A 12,302-nucleotide genomic window follows, 5' to 3' on the forward strand; every position below is an offset into this window, starting at 1 on the left:
GGGCATTCTCCAACCCCCTCGCTGGAAGCCTTCACTATTCTCCTCCCTGTGGGTGGAGCGAAGTTTGGGCACTTGGGTCCTACCGTTGTTATTAGTCTTTAGTCGTAATTAATATTAAATAACAAAATTAAATGGGTTTATTTTTCGTGAAAAGTTAATTCTCCTTGTTTTTGGCTTTGCCCCTCGTGCACCAAATGGTACAGTCCCACACCAGCCAGCCTCCCTACCCAACACCACTGGCGTCTGCGACGGAGAGGCGCCTTCCATGCTGTCGTCATCACGTCGGCCGGAGCTAGCGCTCCGTCCTGGGCCACGCCTCCCGGCGCAACGCCGCTCCTCCCCGGTTACTAAGCGGCCTTGGATACCTGGCCGCGGGATGCTGGGCGGCGTCAGGTGACCGGTGGTCGCTGGGCGTCAGGTAAAGGGCTCCAACAGTGGTGGGCCGGCTGGGGCGGTGGGGCGGCCTGGGAGCTGGCGAGGGCCTCGACACACTCTTCGAGGCCGCTGGGCCAGTCATAGAACATCCAGGGTCCACCGGGGTGAAGTAAACTGTGGGCGCGGACGTAGCCCGGGGTCCTGGCGCTCTGGCTGGGCGCCCATCTGCAGGGCCTCGGGTGATGCGGCTTTTTTAGTCGTTCCGCTGACTATGAAAGAGCATCGGAAGAGGAATCGTAAAGTCTTAATCTCTCTTCTGTCGTGGCTGCGATCCCTCGGTATTCGTGTGGGAAATACTGATTTGACTGGTAATGTTATTGAAGAGAAAGCGAGAGAATGGTTGTGCAGCGTTACCCAAATATTCGTTATTTTTACAGTTTTAAAGGCCTTATAGTATTATTAAGGAAATGCATTTCTAGCTAAGTCTGACAGTGCAGGAACGCAGACCTGCTACTCTCACCAGGGGCTGAACTAACCGAACAAAAAAAATAGATGTGTCACGTTAGTGGGATCATGGAGGGGGCAGTTTTTCAACTGGACAAAATGATGTTAAAGTGCTTAAAGAAGAAGAAATATGTGAAAGTAGCCAGGAAAATTCTAAAATTAATGGTAATAAGGGAAATTAGCTCTCCAGAGCCACTAGATATTATAACATAAAGGTATAGCAATTAAACTACTTAGAAGATGGGTGCAGCAGTGTGGGCCCGTAGTCCTGGCTACTTGGTAGACTGAGGCGGGAGGATCCCTTGAGCCCAGGAGTCAGAGACCAGCATGGGCATCAAAGGGAAACTCTATCTCTGAAAAAAAAAAAAAAAATTTTAAAAAAAGAAAGTTTGGAACTCAGCAGGAGCTTACAGGCAGATAGAATATATTAGAACTCAGAATAAGAGCCAGTTATATATAGGGATTTATTATATAGGGAAGGTGGTACTGAATTTCAAATCAGCATTAGAAAGGTGAATTGGGGTCAGGCAGCTTTTTTAGTAATTTAGAAAATTGAACCAGTCGAGCGAGGTGTCTCACACCTGTAATCCCAGCACTTTGGGAGGCCAAAGCGAGTGGATCACTTGAGGTCAGGAGTTCCAGACTCCTGGCCAACCTGGTGAAAGACCGTCTCTACTATCGCGCGCGCCTGTAATCCCAGCTACTGGGGAGGCTGAGGCGGGAGAATCACTTGAACCCGGGAGGCAGAGGTTGCAGCCAGCCGAGATTGCACCACTGCACTCCAGCCTGGGTAACAGAGCGAGACTATGCCTCGAAAAAGAAGGGAAAAAAAAAACGGAATGAAGCCCATTTTGAGCACCACAATAATTTCCAAATGGACTAAAATTTAAATGTTAAAATATTACATCACGAATTAGCTGGGTGTGTTGGGCGCCTGTAGTCCCAGCCACTTGGGAGGCTGAGGCACGAGAATCTCTTGAACCTGGGAGGCGGAGGTTGTGGTGAGCCGAGATTGTGCCACTACACTCCAGCTTGGGTGACAGAGCACACTCTGTCTCAAAAAAAAAAAAAAAGGAAAAAGGAAAAAAAAATTACATTGCAAAGTACTGAAAGAAAGCATTGTTCAATTTATTTATAATCTTAGAATGACAAAAACTCTTCTAAATGTTTCATGTCATCCAGAAGCCAGAAAGGAAAATATTAATACTTTTAACTCTATAAAATTTAAAATCTGTATGGCCTGCAAAATTCAACCAAACCAAAAAAAGTATCAGAAGCCAAATAAATTTAAGAAAATATTTGTTTAATGATCAATTAGAAAATTATGAAACCTGACCGGGTGCAGTGGCTCATGCCTGTAAACCAGCACTTTAGGAGGTTGAGGTAGAAGGATCACTTGAGGCCAGAAGTTTAAGGGCAACATAGCAAGACCTTGCTTCTGCAAAAAATTCAAAAATTAGCTGGGCAGTGGTGCGCACCTGTAGTCCCAGTTACCCAGGAGGCTGAAGTGGGATGATTGCTTGAGCCCGGGAGGTCAAGGCTGCGGTGTATCGTGATTGCACACGATACATTCCCAGCCTGGGTCACAGTGTGGGACTTTTATCTCAAATAATAAGAAGTTTTTAAAAAGAAAAATTTCAAGAGAAAAATGATCGGAGTACCTGGACAAGAAAATCAGAAGGAAAGAAATACAAGTGGCAGAAATCTATAGCAAGGGACCACTATCTCACTAACTTCAAAGTGGAAATTAAAACAGTAATGAGGGCTTTTTTTTTTTTTTTTTTTTTTTGGCAAAGACGACAAAGACTGAAAATAGGATTGTGTGGAAGCAGAAGCGTGTTAGTGGAAGTATAAAATCATAATTTTTTGGAGGGCAATTTGGAAATGATTTACTCAGCCATTCAATAGGTAAGAATCTACAAATAGGCAAAGTGCAGAAAAACATGTTGTTTAACATTGATGTTTTAGAAAATATTTGATAAAAGATGTCAATCAGTATATGACTGGTTAAATAAATTATGGTAGATCCATAAAATGAATACTGTGCAGCTGTTTTTGTTGTTGTTGTTTAAAGACAGGGTCTCGCTCTGTTCTCCAGGCTGGAGTGCAGAGTGAGGTGAATGTGGCTCACTGCAGCCTCAACCTCCTGGGCTCAAGCAATCCTTTCACCTCAGCCTCCTGAATAGCTGGGACTAAGATATGTGCCAGCATGCCCTGCTGATTTTTGTAGAGATGTGGTCCAGGCTGGTCTGGAACTGCTGAACTCAAGCGATCCTCCTACCTCAGCCTCCCAAAGTGCTGGAATTACAGGCATAAGCCACTGCACCCAGCCCTGTGTAGCTGTTTAAAAGAATATGGTAGATCCATGTGTACTGACAAAGAAAGATGTCAAATATACAAGGTTAGGTGAACCAAGTGTTTCAGAGTAATGCGTGTGGTAAGATCCTATTTCATAAAATAAAACTGTAAGTTAATATATGTATAAAAAGAATGTAGAACTGGGTGCAGTGGCTCACCCCTGTAATCCCAGCACTTTGGGAGGCCAAGGCAGGCGGATCACGAGGTCAGGAGTTCGATACCAGCCTGACCAACATGGTGAAACTGTGTCTCTACTAAAAATACAAAAATTAGCCAGGAATGGTGGCACTTGCCTGTAATCCCAGCAACTCAGGAGGCTGAGGCAGGAGAATCGCTTGAACCCAGGAGATGGAGGTTGCAGTGAGCCGAGATCATGCTGTTGCACTCCAGCATGGAAGATAGAGCAAGACTCCGTCTCAAAAAAAAGAAAAGAAAAGAAAAAAAGAATCTAGAAGACTATATCCTGCGCTTAACAGTAGTTAGCAGTGATGAATCAGGTTGGAAACATGGTCTTGGGACGCAAGAGCAGGGTGATGGCGGGGCAGGGCCATAGGTGTAGGCTGTTGGGAGGGTCTGGGCAAGAGGTGGAAAGCAAAAATGGGTAGGGGAGGGCTGGGTTGGTTTTGGTATTAGGTTTCTGTGCTATGCTTTTGCATTTCATTCTTGACCTTTGAGAATTGTAGGAATTTCCTAGATAGGTTTCAGTTGTATGCCCTTTCTTGATAAATAGTAGTAGAAGGCAACTATTTATTGCTTTTAGGGTCTTTGGAATATTGTTTATTGATTTTCTGATCCCTTCTTCCGTAAGGTAACCATGGAGAAAGAGCTGCGGAGCACCATTGTTTTCAATGCCTACAAAAAGGAGATATTTACCACCAACAACGGCTATAAATCCATGCAGAAAAAACTTCGGAGTAATTGGAAGATTCAGAGGTGACCGACCACGTATATTGTTTTCCCTTCTAAATGATATTGTCCTGCTGATAAAGCTGAGAAGTCTTTATTTTCTTATGTAACATAGATTGTTTAGGTGGGAGAAGCTCAATTTAAAGATCATTCAGAATTAGGTCTGGCGCGGTGGCTCACGCCTGTAATCCCAGCACTTTGGGAGGCTGAGGCAGGCGGATCACAAGGTCAGAGATCAAGACTGGCCATCACGGTGGCTGACACCTGTAATCCCAGCACTTTGGGATGCCAAGGTGGGTGGATCACGAGGTCAGGGGTTCAAGACAAGCCTGGACAAGATGGCGAAAGCCCATCTCTATTAAAAATTTTTAAAAAATTAGCCAGGCATGGTGGCAAATTCCTGTAATCCCAGCTCCTTGGGAGGCTGAAGCAGACAATTGCTTGAACCTGGGAGGCAGAGGTTGCAGTGAGCCGAGATTGCGCCACTGCGCTCCAGCCTGGGCAACAGAGTGAGACTCTGTCTCAAAAAAAAAAAAAGAAAAATCAAGACCATCCTGGCCAACATGGTGAAACCCCGTCTCTACTAAAATTACAAAAATTAGCTGGGTATGATGGTGTGCCTGCGTATAGTCCCAGCTACTCGGGAGGCTGAGGCAGGAGAATCACTTAAACCCAGAAGGCGGAGGTTATAGTAAGCTGAGATCGCGCCACTGCACTCCAGCTTGGTGACAGAGCAAGACTCTGTCTCAAAAAATAAAAAAATTATTCATAATTAAATAAATTCTTATTGAAAGATCTCTTGGACAGGACGCAGTGGCTCATGCCTGTAATCCCAGCACTTTGGGAGGCTGAAGCAGGCAGATCACTTGAGTTGATGGTGCGTGCCTATAATCCCAGCTACTAAGGAGGTTGAGAGACAAGAATCCCTTGAACCCAGGCAGTGAAGCCTGCAGTGAGCCGAGATCATGCCACTGCACTCCAGCCTGGGCAACAGAGGGAGACTGTGTCAAAAACAAAAACCAAAAAACATTTCTTCTGAAATCAGCAATTAGGATATTATTAAAGCAGCATATTATTAAGTTGTCTTCCAAATCACACACCAAAAAATTATTCTAATTATACACATGTAACTTTTTAAGATTTAGAGGCTTTCTTCATATTTTGACTGAGGTCAATACTAGGGAAAGGAAACATGAGAATTAAATGAGAATAGCTTTGACTTTGTGGATGTGGATGTGTATGTTCTTAATAGGTGAGGATATGTAATCATACGAGCTAATGGTAGGGCTGATTGAATTAGTAGTTGAGGACTTCCTTATGCTTTAGCATGGCTTGATTTGAACACCTTGACTTACTGGAAGTATTTGGACAGAGGACAGATGACTCTGGGGCAGGCCTTAGAGGGAATTCTCACTTTGGGAGAGAGACTGGACCAGTTACGTCTAAGTCCCTTCGTCTCTGAGCCTCTGTGGCCTCTGCTTCCAAATAGTTGAGAGACTAAAACAATACATAAATTGATTTAAATTATGGACCTAATATTTGCTTTTAAAATTGTATTTCTAGCTTAAAAGATGAAATCACATCTGAGAAGTTAAATGGAGTGAAACTGTGGATTACAGCTGGGCCAAGGGAAAAATTTACTGCAGCTGAGGTAAGAAATATCCACTAAAGAAGGAATATGGTGAAGTGATTAAGAGCCTGGGCTCTGAAATACTGGATCGGAATCCTCCTTCACCACTTACTGTGTGGCCTTAAGGTAGTCACTTCATCTCTCTTTTCATCGTGGAGTTGTGATGATTAACCGAGATGCTTCATGTAAAGTACCAAACGCATAGTGTGGGCCAATTAAATATTAGCCACATTTCTTTTTTTTTTTTTGAGACAGTCTCGCTCTGTCCCCCAGGCTGGAGTGTAGTGGTGTAATCTCAGCTCACGGCGACCTCCGCCTCCCGGGTTCAAGCAATTCTCCCTGCCTTAGCCTCCTGAGTAGCTGGGACTACAGGTGCCCACCACCACGCCTGGCTAATTTTTGTATTTTTAGTGGCAACGGGGTTTCACCGTATTGGCCAGGCTGGTCTCAAACTCCTGACCTTATGCTGCCTACCTCAGCCTCCCGAAGTGCTGGGATTATAGGCGTGAACCACCGCGCCCGGCCACTAGCCACACTTCTTTGCTATATTTTTGCTTTGAAAATAGGAAAATTCTGCTGGGTGCGGTGGCTCATGCCTGTAATCCCAGTGCTTTGGGAGGCCGAGGCAGGTGGATCACCTGAGGTCGAGAGTTCGAGACCACCCTGACCAACATGGAGAAACCCCATCTCTACTAAAAATACAAAATTAGCCAGATGTGGTGGCGTGTTCCTATAATCCCAGCTACTTGGGAGGCTGAGGCAGGAGAATCGCTTGAACCCAGGAGGCGGAGGTTACCGTGAGCCAAGATCATGCTATCGTACTTCAGCCTGGGCAACAAGAGCAAAATTCCATCTCAAAAAAAAAAAAAAAAAAAGAAAATTCCATTTAAAATAAAGATGTTTATTATTCTGGTTTATGGAATGGATAAAGAATGATAAATGTAAGGCCCAGAATACAAATGACAAGTATTGGTGAGAATGGGAAGTTATTGGAACCCTTCCACACTGATGGTGGGAATGTGAAATGGTGCAGTCACCATGAAAAACAGTATGGCAGTTCCTCAAAAATTTAAGCATAAAATTGCCATATGATGGCTGTGTGTGATGGCCCATGCTTGTAATCCCAGCACTTTGGGAGGCCGAGGCGGGTGAATCACTTGAGGTCAGGAGTTTGAGACTAGCCTGGCCAACATAGTGAAACCCCGTCTCTACTAAAAATACGAAAATTACCCAGGTGTGATGGTGTGCACCTGTAATCCCAGCTACTTGGGAGGCTGAGGCAGGAGAATCACTTGAACCTGGGAGGCGGAGTTGCAGTGAGCAGGGATCGGGTCACTGGACTCCAGCCTGGGCAACAGAGCGAGACTCCATTTCAAAAAAAAAAAACAAAAAAAAGCCTGCCATATTATCTAGCAATTCCACTTCTGGGTATATGCCCAAAAGAATGGAAAACCGGATCTCAAAGAGATAATTGCACACCTATTTTCTTAGCAGCACTATTCACAATAGCCAAAATGTGGAAATAGCCCAAGTATCCATCGGCAGATGAATAGATAAGATATGGTATATACATACAATGGAGTATTATTCAGTCTTAAATAGGAAGATAATTCTGATACATGCTACAACATGAATAAATCTTGAGGACATTATGCCAGATGAAAATAAGGCAGACACTAAAAGACAAATACTGTATGATTTCACTTATGCAAGCATGAGGTATGTAGAGTAGTCGAATTTGTAGAGACAGAAAATAGAAGGGTGGTGATTGCCAGGACCTGGGGGAAGTGGGGAATGGAGAGTTGCTGTTTAATAGGTATAGAGTTTCAGTTTTGCAAGATGAAAACAGTTCTGCAGATTGGTTGCCCAACTGTGTGAGTATATTTAATACTGCTGGACTAGGCCAGGCACAGTGGCTCACACCTCTAATCCCAGCACTTTGGTAGGCTAAGGCGGGTGGATCACTTGAGGCTAGGAGTTCGAGACCAGCCTGGCCAACATGGTGAAACCCCATCTCTACTAAAAATACAAAAATTAGCCGACGTGGTGGCGCACGCTTGTACTCCCAGTTACTTAGGAGGTGGAGGCGGGAGAATCGCTTGAACATGGGAGGCAGAGGTTGCAGTGAGCCGAGATTGCGCCATTGCACTCCAGCCTGGGCGACAGAGACCCTGTCTGAAAAGAGAAAACAAAAAAAACTGCTGAACTATATACTTCAGAATGGTTAAGATGGTAAATTTAGGAAAAGTTAGGTGTGTTTTTTCACAGTCAATAAAACGAAAATCCCAGAACATAGAAAGAGCCATTTTACAGAGAATGGGAAGTACCTTTGTGCTCAGAGAGAATATGGGGAGTAGGGAGGATGAGGCAGGGCAAGGCCAATGTGGTCCTTAGATTGAGGCTGGCCACGGTCTCCTGCTGTTTCTCTGGGTGGTGCCATGGGGAAGAGGTCCAATGGGGAGCATTTCTAGTGTCCTTTGTTTCTCAATTTGATTGCAAGGTGAACTTCCCCTCTGGGAATGGCATGGAGAGAGACATGATTGTTTGATCAGGTTAATTGACAGAAGGAGTAGGAATTACCATTGGCATTGTGGAGGTAACCCGCAACTCCAACCCACTGAGACCTTGAGGGAAATGTACACACAGAGGGCAGTGGCCTGCAGAGCAACACTCTATTACTTGTTGGGCTTTGGCTCCATCTCCCCATCCACCTAGCAAAGCCAGTGAGAGTTGGCCTGATGTTTGCCAGGAACCAACCAGCCTCGGGAACACAGGGGCATCCAGAGAGAGGGTCAGAACTTGGTGCCTGGGCCTTTTCCCAAGTGGAGATGGGTGCCAGGCCAAGCCTTAGTTTGGGCTTCCAGGGATGGAAGGCTGTCGCATCCAAGAGACACAAGTCCTTCGAGAGGCAAGTTTGATGTAACTTTATCCTAATAAAATGTCCTCTCCCAGACCAGTCCCTGACACCATGCCTTCTCTTTGGAGTTGGAGTGAGGTGGGAAGAAAAGGGAGAAAAGCTATTAGCTTTTTTTCTAGGAACCAGCATGCCCTTGTGTTACAGTTCTTCCAATAGGCTCATGCTGGTGAGATCACTGCTTTCCTTGTCATAGCTGCTGGCCTCCTAGACTGTTACCCCTGGAGAGCTGTGTGATGCCTTTTTCATGTTGGCTTCCAGAAACTTCTGTGACAGGACAGACATCATATGTCTGATATTTGGTGGTAGTATCAGGCTAGAAACTAGGCTGAACAGTCTTCCCTTATTTCCACCTCAACTGCATTAACGCATCAGACTAGCTTTGTGGTGGTATTCAGTTACGACCAGGTAACCACATGGCTGAGACGAGTATTTTCCAACCCTAACAGACCAGCGTCCACCTATATTACCAGTGCCAACTTTGTTACCCTGAATTGAAATGCAAAGATAATCTCAACCACCACCATTAAAAAAGTAAAGCAATACAGCTTCCTAACTTTAATGTGCATAAATTAGAGGATGATTTATGAAAGAATATATGTATTTCAAATTGTAAATGTTTAGGCATATATATACTAGGAGAATATACATATTTCAGTTTGTTAATGCTTGGTCATACATACATTAGAACACTTCTTTATGTTTGACATTTTGAAATAAATGTGTAATAAATGTATAGAATTCCCATGAATGGGATAGCTACATATGCAGACTGGAGGAAGTGATGTATTGGCAATTCAAATCATGAGCCGTGTTGCTGTCGGTGATGTGATTTTTCCAAAATACTGACTAACTCTTGGTAAAGTTCTATTAATAAAAAGAGTATAATTCTTCTCTCAGTTTACATGGTAGTTGGGTACCTGGGAATTCAGTATATGTTAAATTGTGCAAAAAATACTTTGTACAGTATTTACATATAATTTGGGCTGGGCGCAGTAGCTTACTCCTGTAATCCCAGGAGTTTGGGAGGCCGAGGCGGGTGGATCACCTTAGGTCAGGAGTTTGAGATCAACCTGGCCAACATGGTGAAACCTTGTCTCTGCTAAAAATGCAAAAATTAGCCGGGTGTGGTGGCAGGCGCCTGTGGTCACAGCTACTCAGGAAGCTGAGGCAAGAGAATCACTTGAACCCAGAAGGTGAAAGTTGCAGTGAGCCGAGACTGAGCCACTGCAGCATGGGTGACAGAGCGAGACTTCATCTCAAAAACAATAAATAAATTGGAGTTAGATTTTAGGCTAAGCTTCATTTGTTTGTTTGCTTTTTCTTTTTTAAACCTATGTGACTATCTGAGAAGATAGTCATGTTTTCTCATGTGAAACAGTTCTTTACTGTGTGGGACTGGTCTGAATACTGCAGGACCTTAACTTCCCTGCCCTTCACCCACTAAAATGTCCTTAAACATTAACATTATGGCATTAATATTATGCCGTATTAATATTAATATTATGGTGATCCATAATACATGCTAGATGGTTTAAATGCCTCCACTGAGAGCCACTGGCCTGGATCACCCAGTCTTGATTACATGAAATATCTCACATTTGCTGCCACACTGTAAAACTTAACAGTGTGAATGCATTCTAAGCCAATTTCTAAAATTTAAGTCTGTAAAATTAATCTTTCTTCCTGTTTTTGCCATAAAGAAATAAGAAACCTCCAATTTGTACCAAATATCTGTTCTTTTGTTAGAAGGGTCTCACTTACATGCAGAGCTGGAAACTGGGTCATAATTAATTCGTGGAAGCTCCTTCAACTTTTGCCCATCTGTGTTATTGCACACCACGTCCTTCATGTGTCTTTTTCTTCCAATGCCAGATGGCCAATAGGACACAGTAGATACTAAATACTTACTGTATACTCATTGCATTTAGGCAACATGGACAAATTCCAGAACCACAGAATCATAAATACCAAGTCCCAGTAGAATTTCCCAAGTGAAAGCTATGTTCTGAGAATATATATTGCAAACTAGATCTGGCTTGCTGTTATCAGTCATAGAACATAGCATATATTTACGGCTATCTGGGAAGAGGAGTTTGAGAGGAAATCAAAAGGAAGAAAAAGGAAGATGAATTTAGGGAGAGATTCAGTCTGTTGTTCAGGGTCCAGGATCCATGCAGTTATAACCCATTTGTTTTGTTTTTCTGTTGTTCCAAAAAATATTTACTAAGGATCTGTTATGTACCTAGTTATGTGCCAGGTTCTAGGACTAACGCTAGGGATCAAAGTCAAATAGCACATGATCTCTCCATTTTAGGAACTGATAGTCTAGGAGAAATGAAACAAATGGACCATCTACTGATAATGATCAATGTTCTAAGTTCCACATTTCTACAGAAGCACAGAAAAGAGGCACTGGATTATTGGGCCCAGAGGAAATGGACTTTGAGCTGATTTTTTTTTTTTTTTTTTTTTTAGACAAGAGTTTTGCTCTGTTGCCAGATTGGAGTGCATTGGTGCATTCTCGGCTCATTGCAACCTCCGCCTCCCAGGTTCAACTGATTCTCCTGCCTCAGCCTCCTGAGTAGCTGGAATTACAGGCGTCTGCCAACACACCTGGCTATTTTTTGTATTTTTAGTAGACACAGGGTTTCACCATGTTGGCCAGGCTGGTCTCAAGCTCCTGACCTCAAGTGATCCACCCACCTCAGCCTCCCAAAGTGTTGGGATTACAGGCGTGAGCCACTGTGCCTCACCTTAATTTTGATTTTGAAATAATTCATTTTTTTATTTTGTTTTGTTTTTTTGTTGTGTTTCATTTTTGAGACGGAATCTTGCTCTTTTGCCCAGGCTGGAATGCAGTGGTGCGATCTCAGCTCACTGCAACCTTCACCACCTGGGTTTAAGCAATTCCCCCCTCTCAGCCTCCTGAGTAGCTGGGACTACAGGTGCATACCACCATGCCTGGCTAAGTTTTGTGTTTTTAGTAGAGATGGGGTTTCACCATGTTGGCCAAGCCGATCTTGAACTCCTAACCTCAGGTGATCTGCCTACTTGGCTTCCAAAGATTCATTTGTTTTGTTTTTGTTTTTGTTTTTGAGACAGAGTCTCACTCTGTTGCCCAGGCTGGAGTGCAGTGGCGCAATCTTGGCTCACTGCAAGCTCCACCTCCCAGGTTCACGCCATTCTCCTGCCTCAGCCTCCCGAGTAGCTGGGATGACAGGCACCCGCCACCATGCCCAGCTAATTTTTTTTATTTTTATTTTTAATAGAGTCGGGGTTTCACCGTGGTCTCGATCTCCTGACCTCATGATCTGCCCGCCTCGGCCTCCCAAAGTGTTGGGATTACAGGCATGAGCCACCGTGCCCGGTCAGATTCATTTGTTTTATGCAGTGTGGCGAAGTCAGGGGGAGAGGAAAATTCAGGGAGCATGCAAGAGCAAGAGGGCCTTGCTGTGGCAAAGCTAGTCTGGGCAGTAGTTTCCAAAGTAGGATGCATATGATCAATCAATGGGGTGCCAGAAGGAAATTACGTTTATTATTCATATTTTCATTACCCTTAAAACATTTTCTTTTTGAGAGTTGTTTTAAATTATAAAGTGCATATTTTGTATA

The 12,302-nt window shown here is 43.9% G+C and overlaps 1 protein-coding gene across 6 annotated transcripts in view; it reads left to right on the forward strand.

Annotated features, from left to right (window-relative positions):
• Positions 1-284: 284 nt before the first annotated feature.
• Positions 285-12,302, forward strand: part of IFT52 (intraflagellar transport 52) — a 58,804-nt gene continuing 46,786 nt past the window's right edge. For 3 of the 6 annotated variants that reach the window (XR_652322.1, XM_003904724.5, XM_009216096.1), the window contains exons 1-3: positions 285-418; positions 4,046-4,170; positions 5,707-5,794. Coding sequence is in view for 5 of the 6 variants with exons in the window: in XM_003904724.5 (XP_003904773.1) it covers positions 4,052-4,170; positions 5,707-5,794 (207 nt within the window). In the remaining variant the exon portion in view is untranslated. Of the gene's footprint in view, positions 419-466; positions 744-2,675; positions 2,788-4,045; positions 4,171-5,706; positions 5,795-12,302 lie in introns of those variants that run through there. The other 3 variants (XM_017944791.3, XM_017944792.3, XM_009216095.4) reach the window with 3 other exon arrangements.

Source organism: Papio anubis, chromosome 16 (assembly GCF_008728515.1).
Source record: "Papio anubis isolate 15944 chromosome 16, Panubis1.0, whole genome shotgun sequence".
Taxonomy (NCBI): Eukaryota; Metazoa; Chordata; class Mammalia; order Primates; family Cercopithecidae; genus Papio; species Papio anubis.